Here is a 23,014-nt window from a genome sequence, read left to right as displayed (position 1 = left end):
ATCCTGTTATTTACACCAATGCAAAGGTATATTGTTATATGCCTTTCTGGTATTTGATTGTAAAGTGATTGGAATATGTAAGGTACAAGTTTTACAATAAGCCATCCCCAGCTGTTCTGATGTGCAACCGAACCATGCATTCCCTTGGTATCTCTGGAGAGGTACTAGATTGAGCTGTGTTTGGGCTAATTGGCCACTTTAGCTTGCATGACTTCATGGTGTTGTGGGGGAGACAAGCAGAAGATAACAGTGAGGGAGCATTGATGAAGACTCAGTCAACAGAGCTGATAAACACATGACAGCTTAGCTGAGGGCTAGGTCAACACAGGCCACAGTCCCATTTGTTTAGCTCCGACATCGGGATATGGTTCATTTAGCCCTCGATCTATTTCTCTCCGTGTCAAAGTGTATTGAGTAGAGGTCTTGGCACATGCCGCTACTGCGTGTGAGAATGACTCTTCACAACTGCCAAGTTGCTCCTCCTGAGACACACGAAACAATCCAGCGTCCCTCGCAGCTGTGCAAATGGACGCTTCCAGGCATCGGATCCTAAATGCCGCATTTCCATGACGACAGATGTAAACAAAAACAGAATTGATATGAACCAAACTCACAAGATGTCTTTCTGCCCGTCTGTGTAATAATGCTGCTCTCCTCACACGGATGTAGACTACAGTGCGGTATATGAACCAGCGAAGAAGAGCCAAGACAAGACATGTGTGTCCACATCCAGGGGAGACATGATTCAGTGGGTGAGTATGGGGGTCTTCTTCTCATATACCCATTCCTCTATAGATGGATTTTCTGATTTGAGAGAGTTGCATCATGTGTTTTTAGGGATACCATGGACATCCAAAAAACAGACGTGTAAATGCTTTAATTGGTCCTGTTTTGCCATCAGGAACACCTCAGAATGGTTCTGGTATTATGAACACCGCTTAACACCATTTCATCACAATAGAACCATTAGTCAGGAATTGTAAACTGTTACACATGGCTGGGACTGTCACGAATACACCGCTAGCAATGTCTTTGTTTGGATGGTTTGCGTTTTATGACGAGCCTCAATCTGTGAAATAGGTACAGTAGAAATGCAATGATGGCTAATACGTCTATGGTATATATTTATCGTGGCTGCTGACGAATTAAAACTCATGTATAAATCAGGCATAATTCAACTTGTTTAACATGGTTTTTCATGATTGCTGAAGCTCCTGTTTTATGGGGTTGAATTCCATTCATGAAGGTAACAGCTCCCGCCATTGTTAAGAGTCTTCCGAGAAGGAGGTCTCAGTAAACAAAGGTCTGGACAGCTTATGAGATTCCGCTTGTGTTTATCATGTGTTCTTTTAATTCTTTACGTGTCATCTTTTCCAAAGGGCCTCACAGTAAGACTTACACCAGTCAAACTGCATGGGGTCTCTCCTAGCTCCGACATGTCCACTGTTAGGACCAATGGGCTCTCCCCCTCTTTACTTTAGCGAACTTGGAGAAAAATGAATCTGTTGCCCCGGCCTCTCTTGACGGAGCCATAGGTTTGATATTGGATTGTTTTTCTTATTTGTTGAGAGCCGTGTGTATACATTCAGAGAAGCACACGTTTCCTGTTAAAGGTTGGACGCTGAACTCACCTCCACAAATGACAGCTTCGCAGGCCAGCTCCTAGAAACAGACCACAGCCTTGTCTAAATATTTCCCAGCTCCAACATTGTCTACTCCAGACCTTCAACACAGAGGGAGAAGCCTAGGACTGCTAAGGAGAACTAATAAGAATAATCTTGGTGGGAGGAAATGTTGGAACATAACAAACTAAATTACAGTTCACAAAAATGAACGCTGAATCCAGTATAAATGGATGTATAGCTAAACTACCATGTTTATTATACAAGTGACAAAATGAACAAATTCTACAGCACTACGGCAGTCATGTCTTAAGTGTAAATCTAACAATGACTCAATAATCCATGCCTTCTGGGAATGCTATAAAGACCAAAAGTTATGAAAGTTAAGGAAGTTGGCTCTCAGAAATAGTACAACGTAAATGTACTTTTAATCTGTCTGTCCGCATATTTAAAGACATGGCATATGAGGGTGCAGTGAGATACCCGATAGTTTGGACAATACTTTTCTCATCAATCATCTTGAAAAAAACATATACTTCAAAACTGGAAATCAACCAACGGATCCTCCATTGTTGACACAATGGAAAGGCCAAATGCTTTATTATCTAAACGTTGAAAGTGCGTGGGCGACGGAGAGAAATAAAATGGTGCAGTTTGAGGCCAAGTGGTGGAGAGTGATGCGGGCGCTTGGAGATGGGGGTGTGAGCAGGTGGGTTTGGGCAGGTGTGATGTCGTTGATGTTTGTGTGTGCCTGTATGCTGTCGTTTGTATCTGTATGTTTTGTCATGTTTTCATAAAATACTAATAACAAGAAAAGTACTCTCGTCTCGGCACCCGTAACTAAATCCCTCGCTAACAGTCACCAGAGACCCTAGCAACAATGACTTACCACAGATAAAGCAGTATCGCCACTATAATCACATAACCCTGGTCCATGCAAGTAGAAATATATCCACAGCGAATTTTCTCTTTCACAACCCCCCCACCCCCCCCACCCCCCCCAGCACCAGCATAACCAACTTAAGCATGCACACTCAATGCCAAACGCACATGCTAAGGTGCCCTCTTCAACCAACCAAATACATCATTATTTTTTTATACATCAAGAATGCATGATTAGATGTATACACTCAACAGGGCTCTACGTTGTGAAACATCAAAATAAACTCATATAAACTCTGACGTACGCCCTTTCCCAAAGAAGTTAATTCTCTCTTTAGCCCAAAAACCTAGTTAGAGTTTTTATGATTGAGTAGGGCCCTTTGTAGTATTCCTTTAGTATCACATTACAGTGTATTGGAATAATTCTCTCCACTTGCTGTTGTGGAATGGAGTACTCCAGTACTCCAGTGTGTTCTAAGCCGCTCTGATTGTGCACATAGCCACATGATGGCGGAGGAAATTGGGAGAGGTAAACAGAGTCCGGGCAGTGCTGTGAACTGTCAAACAGCTTTGTAAGATTGAGGACAACCTTGAGTTGGAACATAAACATCCCAGCAGGCACTCTGAACTCACCAGCCTCCCAGCCATAGGCCAGCCATAGGCAGCCGTTGGGGGGGAAAAAAAGATACCTTCATGGCTGAGCAAATGGTATCTCCAGGAGAGCACCCGAGGAGGTCAGCGGAACGTTAGGCTGAGATAATATAAGACAGAGAGACGCCTAAGTTTCATGCACACTAAATTCCACCCATGTGTAAAACATCTATCTACAGTTAGACTACTTTAGGCCTGTCTGTCTCTCACTAGCAACGCTGCTGTGAGACTAGCTTCGTACAATGTAGGAGTTGTCTCTGGTGTTTCTGAGTGAATGGAACACATCCCATGATCTTTATCGCCACGAGCCTTCACTCCCAGGCGTCCATGTTCTTTGTTCTTTTTTGGGGTTGGGGAGAAAAAGAGCGGACATTCTTACTGAATTGGAATTTTGAATGCATTTGTTTCCAATAAAGAGGTGTGCTTTGTTTGCGTCCTCTCTCCTCTTTGTTCCCCCCCTCGGAGGCGTGCCTGTCTGATCTGACAGTGCCACTCTCCCAGCTATAGCCTCAGGATAGCTAGCAAACACAGTTGTTGCATCTTGCCCCATTCATAACTCGCCAACCAAGAAAGCCGACTGATCCGGAACTAAGGGCGATATTCATCATGTGTGTTCAGGTGCAGAATTGAAATACCGCCGCTGTTATGTTCCCTCAGATATCACCCCCCCCCCCCCCCCATCCCTTTAAAAGGTTGTAGCAATTTGAAGAAAATATGGAAGTGCCATAGTATCCTCAACAAACTATAGGCGCTAGAGGAAATGGAAATGAAAGAGTTTGAGGGCGCTATACTGTATGTATGTATCTCTGCCTCAGAATGAAAGCAACACCTGTAAAACATAAGCGTTCATGTTGTTCACAAGAGACTTGCATTTGGAATTTGAGAATGGACCTGGCACAACAACGTAAACACGTTGGGCTTGACAAAATAATATTTATGCGCTCGCACCATGTTGTCAAGAGCTGTAGAATCCACCTGCAAATCATAAGTAACTGAATGCACGAATAAAAATGTTCCAATGTCCGTGAGCCAGCCGTCAACCCGCAGGGCTTGAAGCATGTGATTGGTTGATGAGGTCATTCTGAGAGACACTTGGCCAATTCCAAACTGACCCCTAACAGATAGTCTTCCCCCTAGTCACTCTGTGTAGCAGAGAGAAGTACTAACATACCATTATTTGCTCCACATTGTCATTTGATACAGGTGTAATTTTTTGGGGGGGGGGCCGTATTGCATGCTTACGCTTACAGTAGGACCTCAGCGATACCACAGCAACAGTGTAGGGACACTGGGATTTGGGAATGGGCATCTCTTTGACGGTGCTGGTAATGGTGGTGTGAAGGTTTAAAGCTCATTCGGACGAAACGTCATGAATTGAACTTGAATTCGGTGAATGAATTCAAGTTCAATATATATTGTGATATTATTTGATCATTAAATTGCAACAGTATCAACTTAGAACGGATGTCTCTAACCCTAACACGAGGGAAAAGGTTGACTAATAAGATTATCCCCTAGGTATTCCTGCGACTTAGCCCATCTGACACATATTGGAACATGATGTCGATTAAAAAGGAAACTTGTTCATGCTTGGATGAGAGTGTTGGCATCTATGGATAAGGGTGTTGGCATCTATGCATGAGGGTGTTGGCATCTATGGATGAGGGTGTTGGCATCCTATGCACACATATTAATTTAGGTAATCCCAATGTTTACCTATATAATCTCCTTCAGTCTTTTACTGGCATATCTTTACAATTTCTTACAGTATTGCAAGGTGAGATAGATTTCCCACAATAACCCGCAGTGCTTTGATGGAGCTATATAACCATCTTGATAGGAAACGTATCACTGTGAAAGTCTTTGGTGCTGAGAGCCATCCAGGCCTGTTTTCATTACAGTTTTAGGCTAATCACGTGACAGGCAGGAGTCCTGCCTATTGAGAATGGGACCACCCACGTCGACTGGGCGCTGCGGGTTAATAGAAGCAGGCATGTAATTGTGAACCTCTCCAACACTTAGCAGAATGCCTGCAACCAAGACGGTCGGATAAGGATTACGGCGCGCCTGGCTCTTTCTCCCCCTGATGATAAAGAAAATATTGTCATATTCATCATAAGTAACAACTGTCGGAGTCGGAGTCGGATATTATTGGTTTCTCCCGACCGTTTTCCCCTGGATAGAATATGGTAAGTGGCTGGCTGGCACGTCTACGAGCTGCTGTGGCCAAGGAGCGATTTGACAGCCCAGGTGTGAGATCTTGGCAAACACTCTCAGATTGAGAAAACTGATATTTGTCCCACTAAGTGATTACGGTAGATAATTACGGTATTATCGTGATTACTGTGGTCTGGTGTACGATAATGATGTGTTGCCTGTCGATTAGTTTTAATGTCACGTTTTTCTATTTGATTTGACTGTTGATCTAGCACCATGATGCGTTTCATGCGTAATATACAATAACGTAATCCTTTAAAACTTGGACTTTGTTCCTTTCACTAATATTTTAATTTCCCGCTGGGCACAGACGTTAGTTCAACGTCTATTTTTTATTTACATTTGGTTGAGTTGTCAACTAATGTGAATTCAACGTGAAATCAACAACAGAAATGTCACCATACCATTGGTTTTAGGTTTAAAGTAGGGTGAAAAAAATACGGAATTCCCTTCCATTGATGATTTTTGCAAATCCAATCAGTTTTCCACATTGATTCATTTTTTTTAATGACGTGGACACAACGTTGATTCAACCAGTTATCGACGTGGGTAGTGTGTGTTATTTTTTGTAATTATGTATCAATGTGTCAGAACAATGTCACTGTGAGCCTATTTAGACAGCAATAAGCGATTGACATGACAGACAGGTATGCCTAAATGTCACTCATATGAACCGACTACTAAATGTGTGGAAATATTGTGGAGTGGATAGTTATGTTTTCATGGTTAGTTTACTTCGTCAACATGTCATTATTACTGATGGAAAAATTCTGCAAGTCACTGTATGGTGTGAAATGGTAAAATGCCTCCATTCGGCTGCATAAGTCCACTGCACTAAGTCTAAGTGCATAATGCTTTATGATTTAGCCTGGAGATAATCGGCTATAGGGTGTAACCAGTTCAGATCCATTCAAGATGTCTGGTCTTATGCTGAATGAAGCGTTTGTGGCCAATATCAATCAGGATGGCAAGAAACCATGCATACTATTTGCACATACAATGGGCCTTCAATGATATAATGTGAGCATGTTCCAAATTCTGGAGAACTTAAGTGGTATTGACCTTGGGACAAAGTATGCCAATGTCTTTACTTTTCATAATGAAATAGAATCAAGCAACACTTTAAGACAATTACGTTTCTCAAGATGGCCTACTGGTCAAAATCTGTCAAATGTGTTACTAGTTAATTATACATAATCTCCTTGCAGGTGTGATGTCTGCATTAAATAACTGTGATGCGTTCCTACATACAAATGTAGATCTTAATTTGATCACTCTTTTGATGTTGAGAATTTTCCTGCTCGGCAGGAAATGCAAACTTGAAGAGTATTCAAGATTTAAAAAGGCTTCTAAAGTTAGTAATTTCCACTTTAAAATGTCAGACTTGATTATCCCTAACAAATGTTTTATCAAACCCTACAAAGAAAATCCATTAGTTATAATCCACGTAATAATTAATATTTCCTGTTGCTGGAGGATTATTTTCCTGCTGTAGCAAACTGGCTCAAATTAAGATCCTACATATGTATATGTTATTACACATGATACCTTACAATATGGATAAGATTAGAACTGGGCCTCTAATCACAAAGCGCCTCGGAGTAGGAGTCCGGATCTAGGATCAGGTACCCCTGTCTGATTTAAAATGATCTAAAAGGCAAAACTCATCATGGATCAGAAGTCCTTTCTGAGACACTGTGAATACAGGCCCTGAAATGCATTTTGAAAGATAAAGATATCCCTTCGTTTTTTCTGTGACTGTTCACACAGTGCCCACAACCACAAGAGCAATTGTTGTTTTAATCATCAGACAATCATTGTTATTATAACGATTGAAAAGATGTAATTTGATCTGACAGTGGCATGCACACAAGGATCCACTCTATTTTAAGATCCTCAAAAGTGTATTTGTTTATTTGAAAGTGGGCATGGCTAACACCAAAAGTGTATGTTGATCATTCCTGTTAGAAAGCACGTTTACAATGTTGTTTAGGCAAGGGAAGTCGACACAACGTAGGCCCATAATGTATCATTCATTTATTACGTAACCTAGACCTAGCCTACCTCTCAAGTAATCTCTTCTACCATCTCTTGCGTTATCTCTGAGGACATCACTTTTCTCAGCTCCTCGCTGGCGGTGACTGCAGAGTGACATTGAGACAGCGGGAATTGTTTGGCATGTATTTAGGCTACGCATCAGCACACAGCATAGAGCTAGAGCTAGGGAGAGAGGGAGGCCCCTAAGACCATCCAGTTCAATAATAGACATATAACATGTGTTTATACCTGTTAAATAGCCTAAGTGTATTAGCGTAATTAATATGTGTAGTGTATTCCAAGAAAGAGCAAGCCTCTCCAATTGTGCGCAATTGCATGCGCAACATGCGAAAACAAAAGTTTAAATTAGGTATATAATATTAGATTGATAGACTAACTGTAGATAGTATTGATGATTTCACTGTTTATGTATTATTGTTTTTCTAAATGTGTATTAGATGAAAGGTTTTAATTATATTATAATATTTGTTAGGCTATCCACTAAACTGTCATTAGGGAACATTGAGAAGACCTGAGATTTGGGACCTCCCTCAGAACCGCTGTAATTTGAGGCCAAGCTACCACCATCAAGGCCTGTTGGGGAACAAATCTCAGTTTAAAAAAACTGCAGTTCCGACATTCCTCGAAACCCGTCAGACAAACAGACTGCATACTTCGCATTGGAAGTGTGTTTTCTTCAAGAAATGCTGCTTCAAGAAATGCAGTTCCTTTTTGAAATCGACAAACTCCTGTCTTGGTTGCGCGCAAACGCACAAGAGGGCTGGCTTTCTGAAAGGCTCCCCTGAAGTTTGCGATGCACACACGAGGGTTGTCGGCTTGGGTGGTCGCTCTACTTTAGTGAGCTGTTGCTAAGCAGCTAATAATAGTCGTGTTTTCTGAGTAATTTTTACCCTTCTGGAACCAATCAGATGCGAGAAATTCCGGCCATCTGACAGCCCTGGAGGCGGGATTTCGATTTCTTTTGCTTTTACCCCTCCTCCTCTGTCTCCAAATGGAGAGTGGTCTTTTTTCTCATCTATTGAATCTCAGAGTTTGCCGTGTTGCGCGGCCCAAGGGAAGACCACATAGAACACACAGAATGCTACGATCATCGAACGTTCCAAGCCGCAGTTTTGTAGATGGGAATCGATGTTTCCACTTTGCCTTTTAAGATAAATAACTTTTTTGAAGAGAAACGGTGAATGTGCGAAGCGGTGGAGACCTCCGGATCACGAAATGTTGGGATGGAAGGTGCAGACTTTGACTCGCCGTCTCCAACAGGAGTATGAAGTACTTTACGGGTGTGAGATCACCGAGAGTGAAACTTTGTTGCCTTGGGACATTACTACACGCTTTCGGGGAAATATTATAACGTGTAAAAGCAGAACCAGCGCGAAGTCTCCGCAACATGGCCTCGGCTGCTAATGCCTCCTCCGAGCAGGAAAACAGGGACCCCGATCGGCCGAGGATAACGCGGAGGAACAGGGGGAACTATCGCACAACAGCGCCGGATTTGGAGTATTTGCAGCGACCAAGTTACTGCGATGCAGCTTTCGCTTTGGAGCAAATATCCGAGGTGCTTATTCTTTGACACGTTTGAGTGAAATTCTATGGGTATGGTTCTACTATATAGTGAAACCGCCCAACTTTGTCAAGTCGCTAGGTAACGGGATAGCTACGGGACGGGCAGAGTAAGGGGAGATGGGTTAGGGTGTAGACTAGAGCTATGCCTTGTAGCCTATGTTGTGATTTACTATTCAAGAATAGTTCACTTTTCTCGCATATCGACTAATCCTTATCCGTTTTGGGAATATAGGCTACATATTGTAGTCTATAAATTGTAACTTTCCAATAATGGTAGGCTACACTACAGGCTACAACGTTTCAATAACGGTCGCGCAACATAGGCAACACGGTGTAGGCTATTCCCTATTTTTGCACAATTAAAACGTGCATAAAAGTTTAGACCTATGTGTTTGCGTAACGGTCGTAAAATATTTTAACTGCCCAGACGTCTGTACGATATTATCTTTACTGTTCTCTTCTCCAAAGCAAAAATCCATGTGGCTGCCCTCTTCCGTTCACAAATATTGTCGTAGCCTCACTCCCTCCGTGATGGCTACTCCACTCAGATCACACAAGTAGCTCAATGGGAATGGAATTGTGTTGTGTGTGATTTTGCGGCAGCGTAAAAACCCACGTGCATCTTTTGGGGGATTGATATAACAATTCGATACAATGTATCATATCAAGGCTCGCGCGGTGTTACAACGTGTCACTGACAGCAAGCCTCGCTGCGCTTTCCAAACCTTGTCCGTCTGTGTGTGTGGTAAAAACAAAAAAGTAACGGACTATCCTATCGTCCAAAACCGCAGCTTACGTCGCTGGCTCGCCAACTCGATGTCTCTTTCCTCCCTCGACGTAGGAGGTCCAACCAAATCCTAATTTGGCCAGATAAACAGGCCAACTCCGAGGTTCTTATTTAGAACAGTTAACATTGACGTACCTATTGAACACACTTCACATATACAGTAGGCTATAAAGGATAGCCTGCATATCAACAGCTCATGCATTACAACTTAAGTGTTGATCTAGAACGACAAATTGCACCAATCACACCAATGTCATAACACGTTCATTAACATGTTTTATATTATATGATAACCGTGATGTCCTCTTCCCATAACGCTACACCCAATTGATCAATAATGATAGGCCTACATCTTTGATGTTTGGGGAGTAATATTTATGCCGACTTTCTCTTGTCTTGTCGCAGGGGAAGGCGACTGGAAGAAAAGCACCGCTGTGGCTGAGAGCGAAGTTTCAGAGACTCTTGTTTAAGTTGGGCTGTTACATACAAAAGAACTGCGGAAAGTTTTTGGTTGTGGGCCTCTTGATATTCGGAGCTTTCGCTGTTGGCTTACGGGCGGCGAATCTGGAAACCGACGTGGAGAAACTCTGGGTAGAAGGTAAGAAAAGTATTTATGGTTTTGGTCTTTTTATTTTGCATGTTGAATCGTCTTTCCTGTTTAACGTCTGGGAAGGGATAGGGTTGGGTGGGGTGGAGAGGGTGGGGGGTCTTCCAAACAAGCTGGGGGAATTGTTTAATATATAGCAGCAGTTTGACAAGGGGCCAGGTTACAACTTCAACATATTTTTTATTTCGTTTCATGTTATGGTTTTTGTTGCGTTGGATATGTTGAGTTAACGCTGCACGTGCGTAAAGAATGTTCACAGAGTAGCTCGACATTTTTCTTTAGGTTAAAAGAAAAGTTGTTATTAAGTTTATGAGAAGTTTTGGAGAAAGAAAATTTTGTCAAAGCCGCCATTTTGTGAGTGTGTGAGTGTGTGTGCGTCTGCCTGCCCCCAGCAGTTGAATGTGATCCGCGCACAGCTCGGAGACTGTGTGTGGTCCCGTTTTGGACAGCTCTCAACTTTCCAAAAAGATTTGTCTCCGGCTGAAGGAGAAAAGCGGAGTGCGGACAGAAACGCATGTTTACAAAAGTAGACCATCTGAAACTCAGGGTTTCGCTACTCTTCTGAGTTATGCAGAGTATATTTTTGTTGAAAGGGGGTCTTTGAGTATGGGTGGTGATTTTGGGGAAAGGGGGAGGGGCCGCGTTTTTTCTTCCTTTGATCTGCATTCCAGTAGTTTAGGACTGTGGTATTTGAGTCACGAATAGGTCATCAATTCACTTTCTTTTGAAATGTGGGCGGTTTGAAAGAGATCATACTTGGGATTTACGATTGAAATGTTATTGCCTTTTGGTCATGGTTGTTTATATCACATATGTTGCAGTATCTTTAGTTATGTTTAGGTGGCCTGTGATTAGTGTAGCGACATATATGCCATCAGATAGAATAACATTTAAGAAAAAAGGAAAATTAAATAAGTTCAAATGAACAGGGAATCATCCCGACATAAAAAAAAAAAATTATGACCCCCTCCCATAGTTCCAGTTCTATAGCCACCCTTGCAAGCATTTTCAGTGTTTAAAGAGAGCATGCTCATCTGTGATGCAAGAGCAGTTCAGCTCTGGAGGGTTGCTCAAGCTCTGACAAGCCTTTTCTGGTGCAGTATTCTATAACCTACTAGATGTATGTTACTTTAAAAGAACTGTCCAGGGTTTCCAGATTTCAATGAAATATGACCTATAATGAATATGAAATAGTTTTCCTTCCTAAAAGTGGTAATTAAGTATGTTGAAATGTCTATTTTTTGTGTTGGAATGGTATGGGCATACCCCAACAACAGAAGGGTGTGGGTGTAAACCAGTCATTAAAAATGTTCATGCTAGGAGACCGCTGATTGGCCAGATCAGCAAATGAGCCAACAACGTGACATAGGTCTTTTCCGGCGCCGAAAAGAGATGGCTGCCTCGCTTCGTGTTCCTTGGAAAATATGCAGTATTTTGTTTTTTTACGTGTTATTTCTTACATCGGTACCCCGGGTAATCTTAGGTTTCATTACATACAGTCGGGAGGAACTACTGAATATACGATTAACGTCAACTCATCATCGTTCCTACCAGGAATATGACTTTCCCGAAACGGATCCAGTGTTTTGCCTTCCACACAATACAATGGATCTGATCCCAGCCGGCGACCCTGTGCGACGCCGAAAAAGGGGAAAACGTGGCGGTCTCGTGGTCAGGCTTCGGAGACGGGCACATCGCGCTCCACTCCCTAGCATACTACTCGCCAATGTCCAGTCTCTTGACAATAAGGTTGATGAAATCCGAGCACGGGTAGCATTCCAGAGAGACATCAGGGATTGCAACGTGCTCTGCTTCACGGAAACATGGCTAACTCAAGGGACGCTAACGGAGTCGGTGCAGCCAGCTGGTTTCTTCATGCATCGCGCCGACAGAAACAAACATCTTTCCGGTAAGAAGAGGGGCGGGGGGGTATGCCTTATGATTAACGAGAAGTGGTGTGATCATCATAACAACACACAAGAACTCAAGTCGTTCTGTTCACCTGATCTAGAACTCCTCACAATCAAATGTCGACCGCATTATCTACCAAGGGAATTCTCGTCAATCATAATCACAGCCGTATACATTCCCCCCCAAGCAGACACATCGATGGCCCTGAACGAACTTTATCTGACTCTTTGTAAACTGGAAACCACACACCCTGAGGCTGCATTCATCGTAGCTGGGGATTTTAACAAGGCTAATCTAAAAACAAAACTCCCTAAATTCTATCAGCATATCGATTGTGCTACCAGGGCTGGAAAAACACTAGACCATTGTTATACTAATTTCCGCGACGCTTATAAGGCCCTCCCCCGCCCCCCTTTCGGAAAAGCTGACCACGACTCCATTTTGTTGATTCCAGCCTACAAACAAAAACTCAAACAACAAGCTCCCGCGCTCAGGTCTGTTCAACGCTGGTCCGACCAATCTGAATCCACGCTTCAAGACTGCTTCGATCACGCAGATTGGAATATGTTCCGCATCGCGTCCAACAACAATATTGACGAATATGCTGATTCGGTGAGCGAGTTCATTAGGAAGTGCATTGACAATGTCGTACCCACAGCAACGATAAAAACATTCCCAAACCAGAAACCGTGGATTGACGGCAGCATTCGCGTGAAACTGAAAGCGCGAACCACTGCTTTTAACCAGGGCAAGGTGACCGGAAGCATGACCGAATACAAACAGTGTAGCTATTCTCTCCGCAAGGCAATCAAACAGGCCAAGTCTCAGTACAGAGACAAAATCGAGTCGAAATTCAACAGCTCAGACACAAGAGGTATGTGGCAGGGTCTACAGTCAATCACGGATTACAAAAAGAAAACCAGCCCCGTCGAGGACCAGGATGTCTTGCTCCCAGACAGGCTAAACAACTTTTTTGCCCGCTTTGAGGACAATACAGTGCCACTGACACGGCCCCCTACCAAAACCTGCGGGCTCTCCTTCACTGCAGCCGAGGTGAGTAAAACATTTAAACGTGTTAACCCTCGCAAGGCTGCAGGCCCAGACGGCATTCCCAGCCGCGTCCTCAGAGCATGCGCAGACCAGCTGGCTGGTGTGTTTACGGACATATTCAATCAATCCTTATCCCAGTCTGCTGTTCCCACATGCTTCAAGAGGGCCACCATTGTTCCTGTTCCCAAGAAAGCTAAGGTAACTGAGCTAAACGACTACCGCCCCGTAGCACTCACTTCCGTCATCATGAAGTGCTTTGAGAGACTAGTCAAGGACCATATCACCTCCACCCTACCGGACACCCTAGACCCACTCCAATTTGCTTACCGACCCAATAGGTCCACAGACGACGCAATCGCAACCACACTGCACACTGCCCTAACCCATCTGGACAAGAGGAATACCCATGTGAGAATGCTGTTCATCGATTACAGCTCAGCATTTAACACCATAGTACCCTCCAAACTCGTCATCAAGCTCGAGACCCTGGGTCTCGACCCCGCCCTGTGCAACTGGGTCCTGGACTTCCTGACGGGCCGCACCCAGGTGGTGAGGGTAGGTAACAACATCTCCACCCCGCTGATCCTCAACACTGGGGCCCCACAAGGGTGCGTTCTGAGCCCTCTCCTGTACTCCCTGTTCACCCACGACTGCGTGGCCATGCACGCCTCCAACTCAATCATCAAGTTTGCGGATGACACTACAGTGGTAGGCTTGATCACCAACAACGACGAGACGGCCTACAGGGAGGAGGTGAGGGCCCTCGGAGTGTGGTGTCAGGAAAATAACCTCATACTCAACGTCAACAAAACAAAGGAGATGATTGTGGACTTCAGGAAACAGCAGAGGGAGCACCCCCCTATCCACATCGACGGGTCAGTAGTGGAGAAGGTGGAAAGTTTTAAGTTCCTCGGTGTACACATCACGGACAAACTGAACTGGTCCACCCACACAGACAGCGTTGTGAAGAAGGCGCAGCAGCGCCTCTTCAACCTCAGGAGGCTGAAGAAATTCGGCTTGTCACCAAAAGCACTCACAAACTTCTACAGATGCACAATCGAGAGCATCCTGTCGGGCTGTATCACCGCCTGGTACGGCAACTGCTCCGCCCACAACCGTAAGGCTCTCCAGAGGGTAGTGAGGTCTGCAGAACGCATCACCAGGGGCAAACTACCTGCCCTCCAGGACACCTACACCACCCGATGTCACAGGAAGGCCATAAAGATCATCAAGGACAACAACCACCCAAGCCACTGCCTGTTCACCCCGCTATCATCCAGAAGGCGAGGTCAGTACAGGTGCATCAAAGCAGGGACCGAGAGACTGAAAAACAGCTTCTATCTCAAGGCCATCAGACTGTTAAACAGCCACCACTAACATTTAGCGGCCGCTGCCAACATACTGACTCAACTCCAGCCACTTTAAAAATGGGAACTGATGGAAATTATGTAAAAATGTACCACTAGCCACTTTAAGCAATGCCACTTAATACAATGTTTACATACCCTACATTACCCATCTCATATGTATATATACTGTACTCTATATCATCTACTGCATCTTGCCATCTTTATGCAATACATGTACCACTAGCCACTTTAAACTATGCCACTTTATGTTTACATACCCTACAGTACTCATCTCATATGTATATACCGTACTCTATACCATCTACTGCATCTGCCATGCCGTTCTGTACCACCACTCATCCATATATCTTTATGTACATATTCTTTATCCCTTTACACTTGTGTGTGTGTGTAAGGTAGTAGTGTGGAATTGTTAGGTTAGATTACTGTTGGTTATTACTGCATTGTCGGAACTAGAAGCACAAGCATTTCGCTACACTCGCATTAACATCTGCTAACCATGTGTATGTGACTAATAAATTTGATTTGATTTGATTTGATTTGATTTGACATCGTGTTCTATGAGGAAATAGCAAGCAATTTTTAAATGTCTGTTTGAGATGCATGTCTGAATGTCTGTTTGAGATGTTATTGTTTTGTTGTGTCAAGGTGTCAGAACCCATGGTCGCCTACTGTAAATAGTTTCGCCAAGTTTATTGGGATGACTGATGGCTGTGGTTTGCATGCGCACACAAGTGCATGAGAACACACACACACACACACACACACACACACTATTCCCAGGTCTAGAGACGTGAGGGGTTCCAGATGCGGGTTGGGAGAGATGTGTTTGTTTAGATTAGACTGCACAGCTGAGGGATAGATTAGTACTGCCTGGTCAGCGGAGGGCTGTTCGGGGCTCGGCTCTGCACAGGGGAAACTGTGGCCCAACATCGACGTGAGAGCAAAGAAGGAGAAAGGAGGAGGCGAGAAAGGAAGGTACGAGGAGAGGAGGAGAAGAAAGAGAGAGAGAGAGGACGTCTGTTTATGTTTAATTTGGATCCGTTCCTCTGTATGCAACCTCTCCGTGAACCCACCGGGGAGCTCTGGCCATTAAGACACACACCATAGCGGATCTCTCATCGGAATTGAGTGGAGTTGCATGGGTGATCTCATGCTGCCTTTCGTCACCTGCTATGCTCATGGTAAGGGTTCGTCCTGCTCGGTCCGTAGTTTAGTACTGCAGCTTGTCTTATTCAAGGAGAATCACATTCGGCTGCCCTGGTTGCGGTTGACTTTCTTCACACAATAATTACCCCAGTACCCATAACCACTAGGACTACACTCTCCCTTGGATACAGAAAGTTGTGTTTATTAGAAATGTCGAGGAATGGACAGTTAAATCAAACAGCTCAAAGTGGAAAGAGTAGAGAGAAGGGACTGTATCATCCAATAGGCATAAGCACTCAGACGCTTTTTTTGTGTGCTTTTTCTCTCTCTTTGGTGCTCTTCGGGGCAACAGGTTGATCTCTTGACTTGGCGGGAAGAAATGCGTAGATACAGTACACGTAGATGAAATTATGATTTAGGATGCAGACTTTATACGTAGTAGAGGTAAATGAAGCTGTGTTTACATTGATGCGACTAGTGACAGGAAGTGACCTAGCCTAAACAGGAAGTTACAGTGTCGTGGTGGGCTCTCCTATTCAAATATGGCTGCCAGGACACTTCTTTCTCAAGGCTGTTCCGATTCATCAGCGGTGTTTCGTATCACCAAACCCTTTGTGATTTCCTAAATCAAATAGATGACTAATTCCCCCTCTAGCAGAGACGTATCCGAGTAGAAAAGAAAAGGAAGAAAACTCCCTGGTCCGGTCCTCCTCGTGGCATGAAAGTAGAGCCATCCCATTCTGGGTTAACACAAACACGGGCCAAATTGTAAAGAAAATACCAGCGCCGGCTGAGTCTAATTAAAACAGTATGGCGTAAACATTAGTCTTCCTGTAGAGTGGCCCCTCGCTAGCTCTCTCTGGCGAGAGGAGACGAAAGGGCTGGGTTATATGGAGCTGGGCTTTGACACTGGGAGAGGAATTGTGCTATAGCTATAGAAGCTATGGTATGGAGTTGGGGGTGGGGACAGGGGAGAGACTACGGTATTGGGCTATGGTTAGGGGCAGTGTGGTGTCAACATTGGCCTTCCTGTAAAGCGGCCCCTCCCTCGCTGCCTCTGGGTGCTGAGAAGGCTGGGGTTTAGCAGAGAGGCTGGGGCTGTGGTTTGTGATTAGGGCTGGGGTTTAGCAGAGAGGCTGGGGCTATGGTTAGGGGCTGTGGTGTGTGATTAGGGCTGGGGTTTAGCAGAGAGGCTGGGTCTGTGGTGTGTGATTAGGGCTGGGGTTTAGCAGAGAGGCTGGGGCTATGGTTAGGGGCTGTGGTGTGTGATTAGGGCTGGGGTTTAGCAGAGAGGCTGGGGCTATGGTTAGGGGCTGTGGTGTGTGATTAGGGCTGTTTTTTTGTTGGATGAGTTAGGAAATAAATTGAATGTTAGGTCTGAGGCTGGGGCTGAGGACATGGGAATGGAATTGGGGATAGGGCCTGGAGTTTAGACCGATGGAGTTAGGGCTGCTACTTGGCCTAGTTGCAGGGGGTTGGGCTGAAGCTGGGGCTAGGTCCCGTAGAGCAGGGCTGAAACTGGGGCTCCTATGAAGTCACTGACTTTGGGGCTCTATCAACCCCTGTCCAGTCTGTTTCCCCTTAATTTAACCCCTGCTTGCACAACACTCCTCCTCCTACTTATACCCTTCCTCCCCCGAGCCCAACGCCACCCCCCACTCTCTCTCTGTCTAACACACACACACGCACGCACGCACGCACGCACGCACGCACGCACGCACGCACACACACACACACACACACACACACACACACACACACACACACACACACACACACACACACACACACACACACACACACACACACACACACACACACACATAGATACACACACATAGATACACACACAGAGAAAGAGAGCAGGGCAGAGTTTGAGCCCAGGGGCCACAGGCTTGGTCCCTCCGGGTCTTGGGGTCTGTGTGTGGAGGCGCCGCTATTTAAAACCTCACCTGATACTCACCCTGTGGCCCTGGTGTAGAGTGAGGACTCACAGCAGAGAGAGAGAGAGAAAGAGGGGGGGAGATAGGAGGAGGAGGAGGAAGAGAAAGGGCACAAAAAGGCCACAGCAGCTGTCACATTTAGTCCCTGTAGTTTTCTGTGTCTGGGAGTGTTTGTGTGTATGTGTGTGTGTCTGCTGCGAGTTTGAGAATGTAATAGCAGTGTGTCCGGGCACGTGTGCGTGTCCCTGTGTTCATTGCGCTGAGAGCGTGACAGTGTTTTTGTGTGTGTCTTATTTGACTCCCATCCTTCCAGCAGAGGGCAGTTCGATTTACTCGGACTCCTATTTTGTGGTATATCAATGTTTATTAGTGTAGTTTCTCTCTCTCCCATCTACTGCTGCTGCCACTTATGGATCTGCTTTGGTTGTCTATTTCACAGCAGTTAGTCAGGGCCTGGTTGATTCTCACGAAACTGACCGAAAAAATACGTACAACCCCCCCCCCCCCCCATAATTCCTCTTGGGTCACTAAGATTAGGATCTGTATTTATCTATTTGGAAATTGTTGTTATGTTTATTGATCAGATATGAATCGTTTTTAACCCCATTTCCACAACTACCAACGCATAAATTCTCATTATCGCAACATTTTTGCGAAGTCCCAAAAGAGTAATAAACAAATCAATTTCAAATGTAAAAAAAAAACAAAAAAACACATTGCTCACCTAATGAAAAAGCCTGAGTTAAACACAACACTAAAAACAAATATATTTAAAAGTACACTATTAAAATTTTTATCTCATTAATTTATCTCATTACTTCAACACATAACCTTTTCTGGATCTTGTTTTTTGCCATAATTACTTGTGTATGTTATATGTTATTTTTATGTAAACATATTTGGATAAGGATCAAAGGTCACACTATCAGATTAAGACCAAATTACTAAAGTATATGTTTTATTTTTCCAAATATTTCAGAAATATTATTTATTTTTATTTAACCTTTATTTAACTAGGCAAGTCAGTTAAGAACAAATTGTTATTTACAATGACGGCCTAGGAAGAGTGGGTTAACTGCCTTGTTCAGGGGCAGAACGACAGATTTTTACCTTGTCAGCTCGGGGATTTGATCTAGCAACCTTTCGGTTACTGGCCCAATGCTCTAACCACTAGACTACCTGCCGTCCACCATCCATATTAGTGCGTTACGGTAATGATAAGCAGGGTTTGGGGATGACTATGCATGTTTCGGTAATGTGTGTTGCATAGTTTGTCATTGAAAAACTGTACTGAGCTCTATTAGAGGTTTAGTTACCCAATACATCAAACGGTGTCATTTGTTAACCCCAAATGATTTGCATAATACTAAAATCATGGATCTTAATGCAGTCGACTTACATACCCCTTGTTTTAGCATACCGTGAAGTATAAGTACTGTACGTGCATGTATTTTGTCTTTACATCGGTGTATTACAAAGGTGGTCTTTACATCGGTGTATTACGAAGGTGGTCTTTACATCGGTGTATTACGAAGGTGGTCTTTACATCGGTGTATTACGAAGGTGGTCTTTACATCGGTGTATTACGAAGGTGGTCTTTACATCGGTGTATTACGAAGGTGGTCTTTACATCGGTGTATTACGAAGGTGGTCTTTACATCGGTGTATTACGAAGCGGATATGTGTGGTTCTAATCTATTTTAGATGGATTTTCTAAATTGAATTGTGTCCTATGGGCAAATGGCATAACATGATATGCCTATAATGTTAAAGTATGTAAATATGTGGAAAATGGACCAAACAACAGTATTGGTAATTGCTTAAACAGGTACAAGTCTCAAAATAGGGGATATCCAACTTTAAGTGGCGGGGTTGCTCTTTGCGGAAACACAAACTCCAGATTGTGGCTTTAAGTAAAATAAATGGGGTTTAACAACCATATTTCTTAAAAATCCCTACTTGATCAAATAGCTGATGTTTTACAAAAAAAATCTATACAACAGGTGTAAGCAGTGGTCCTAGTAAATCCTTAAAGTTACCACCACAGCACACCCATTGACTATACATTAGAATGAACTTATTATCATTACCGAAATTAAGGTTATCGTTACCGAAACGGACCTAAAAATATTATAGTTTAATGTAAACTTCAACGAGCATACAATTTATGGGCAACCTACAGCAAAATATTACATTTTATAAAATGACCCGATAATAATGAGAATTTGGGTTGAAAATGTACAAAATTCAGGCAAAAATGTCAAATGTATTTAAAATAAGTCACTGTGCCATAAACTAGTCTTCAGAATGATAGTTGATTGTTGCAGATGCATTATGGTTTATTAACTCAATTTCCTACTGCCGTGGTTAAAAATGGTTTCACGAGAATCACCCGCCTAGTGTTGGCGTGTGTGTGTTCTCGTTCTGGAAAAGTTGCCAGGCCTTTGGTTAAGGAGGCTGTGCAGCAACATGACTTGAAGCACAGCAAAATGTTTGCGTGCCGTTGCCCTCACGACAAATAATACGTGGTTGGCTTGTTTTTGTGCTGCTAGAGGCCGAGTACTGTAATTATTTATTTTGGTCTGGTAAAAGGCCAATTTTGGCTGTTAAAGTTAGACCCAGCGATATGACATAGATGCAGAGACTAAACAGCGTAGTGTGACAATTTCCACAACAACTAAGAGCGTTGAAGTGTGAGGCTCAACTTCCCCGCTGTTTTGATCCTGTGGATACCGCGCTGTAGACAGCGCGAACCTGTGCACGTGTGCAGATACTGTGTGAGAATGAAGTCTTGCATCTCGCTCATCTCAATATTCGTGGCAACTTCATTTGATATCGGTGAACTGATAGGAGGAGGAGGAGGGAGAGAGAGGGGGAAGAGGGAGAAGAGGGGAGGATAGAGAAAGAGACAGGGAATAGGAAGAGAAGAGGAGAAGGGAGGAAGAGGGAGAAGAGAAAAGAGGAAAGAAAGGGAATGTGTCTCCCTCTCTCTGGTCGGAGGATTGTGTTGATGGTCTCCTTGATTGAATTGTCCTCGTTTTGATGTGTATAGGAACACACACACACACACACACACACACACACACACACACACACACACACACACACACACACACACACACACACACACACACACACACACACACACACACACACACTGAGTGATTGAGGAGCTAGTTAAATGGGAACGGCATGGCAGGCAAGGTTCTTTCACCCTCCCTCTGCCATCCTAGACTTTTCCCGCACATTCTATTCCCTCTCATTTTGCCGACACAAGCAATCAAACATGCACAAATGCGCGCACAAGCACACATTGTAGCCTAATTGCACAGCACGAAAAATATACGCATTACGTACATGCATGCAAATGTGCATGTGCGCGTGCACACACACACACACACACAGAAAAACAAGTGGGCTCCAATTTCTTTGTGTTTATCAGTTGACTCCAAACAGGATTACGCCGTCAGTAGAATAACATTCCAACATGTTGTGTTAAACTTGACTAGTTGATGAAATGTGCAGGCGAACTGGAGAAGGATTTAGTGTTTGGAAAACACCATGGCTGTGGTAGTGTACACTGAGTTATGGCTCTGTTTTTTAAAAGTTTTAAAAGTTTTTAAAGGTCATTATTTTAAAAGAGTGTACATTCCCAATGACGTATATGGCGAAATAAAGGTTAAATATGTTTTGAAAGTTATAACTCTAGAGTGTGTGTGTGTGAGTGTGTGTGTGTGTGTGTGTGTGTGTGTGTGTGTGTGTGTGTGTGTGTGTGTGTGTGTGTGTGTGTGTGTGTGTGTGTGTGTGTGTGTGTGTGTGTGTGTGTGTGTGTGTGTGTGTGTGTGTCGTAGAATGTGTGTGTGTGTCGTAGAAATGGACGGTCTCCCATTCACAAACCACCTCCTGAGATGCTTCCAAGCGCTGTGTTTACATTCTGCATTCTTTCAGGCGCTCTTATTCAAAAACCAGAGCTCTGCGAATGACCGACCGCAAGAGACTCCTCCAACCCCAGCCCCCCCCCCCCCCCCAGCTCCCCCTTCTTTCCTCTCGGCCGACAAGGTCTCTTTCCTCCTCCCCCCTCCTTCCCCTCTGGCAGGGGAGAGTGGCCCCAGAATGCCAGATGTATTGCAGAGTGAGGCACAGCAATGTAAACACACAGCCCTGCCATGACAGTCACGGTGGTCCTTCCTCCTCCTCTTTCCTCTCCTCGCCCCCCTCTCCTTCCCCTCCCTCCCAGTGCTGGCGGACAGAGGGGCGGGCAGAGTGAGGAAAAGCAGAGAGAGAGGGGGAAGGATAGGGGGAGGTCCGGAGACGGAGAATAGTAGCGGTAGTGTGTTTGTGTTTCGGCTCCAGGGCCAGCGGTACGGGGAGCTGGGACTTGGGTTGAGGCTTGAAGCTGGCGGGCGATTGAGCTGTGTGTGTGTGTCTGTGAATATAAATGGCAATATTCTTTGCCTACCACGCGCTCCTGTGTTCCTTCGACAAACTCCGCACACACATCCCATCCCAGAAACAACAGCTCACAAACACAACGTCCCTCAAGGTCCTCTGAGATGTTAATGCTCCGTGGGACAAGCACATTGGGACAAACCCCCACCGGGCAGAAGCCCATCCCAGCAGTTAGTATGGTGAGGTGGAACACCTGTTGACCTAGTGGGGAACTGTCCCCTCCCCTGGCCCAGCTTGTACTGCAGGCTGCTGTACTGTGGGGTCCACTGGAATGTGTGATCGTGGGATACCTGGAATCAGGAGGCCATCTTACCAGGAAATGACAGCGAGATGGCTGGCTCAGATTGGCTGCTCCCAGTCATGTCATGGTCTGTTGTGGCTGGGCTCTGGGCCAATCATACGGCAGGACAGACAGACGGATGGACGGACAGGAAGACAGGCGCACACACACAGAGAGATAGACAGACGGACGGACGGACAGGAAGACAGGCACACACACACACAGAGAGATAGACAGACGGACGGACGAACAGGAAGACAGGCACACACAGAGAGATAGACAGACGGACGGACGGACAGGAAGACAGGCACACACAGAGAGATAGACAGACGGACGGACGGACAGGAAGACAGGGAGATAGACAGACGGACGGACGGACAGGAAGACAGGCACACACAGAGAGATAGACAGACGGACGGACGGACAGGAAGACAGGCACACACAGAGAGATAGACAGACGGACGGACGGACAGGA

General features: G+C 44.6%; 1 protein-coding gene across 3 annotated transcripts in view; it reads left to right on the top strand.

Moving 5' to 3' along the window:
• Positions 1 to 5,182: 5,182 nt before the first annotated feature.
• The window catches only part of ptch1 (patched 1), a 93,073-nt gene continuing 75,241 nt past the window's right edge, over positions 5,183 to 23,014 (top strand). For 2 of the 3 annotated variants that reach the window (XM_071402665.1, XM_071402667.1), the window contains exons 1-2: positions 8,429 to 8,985; positions 10,186 to 10,378. In XM_071402665.1, the coding sequence (XP_071258766.1) occupies positions 8,818 to 8,985; positions 10,186 to 10,378 (361 nt within the window). In that variant the 5' untranslated portion in view covers positions 8,429 to 8,817. Of the gene's footprint in view, positions 5,345 to 8,428; positions 8,986 to 10,185; positions 10,379 to 23,014 lie in introns of those variants that run through there. The other variant, XM_071402666.1, reaches the window with a different exon arrangement.

The sequence above is a fragment of the Salvelinus alpinus genome, chromosome 5 (assembly GCF_045679555.1).
Source record: "Salvelinus alpinus chromosome 5, SLU_Salpinus.1, whole genome shotgun sequence".
Lineage (NCBI taxonomy): Eukaryota > Metazoa > Chordata > Actinopteri > Salmoniformes > Salmonidae > Salvelinus > Salvelinus alpinus.
This window is presented reverse-complemented; position numbering and strand designations above follow the sequence as displayed.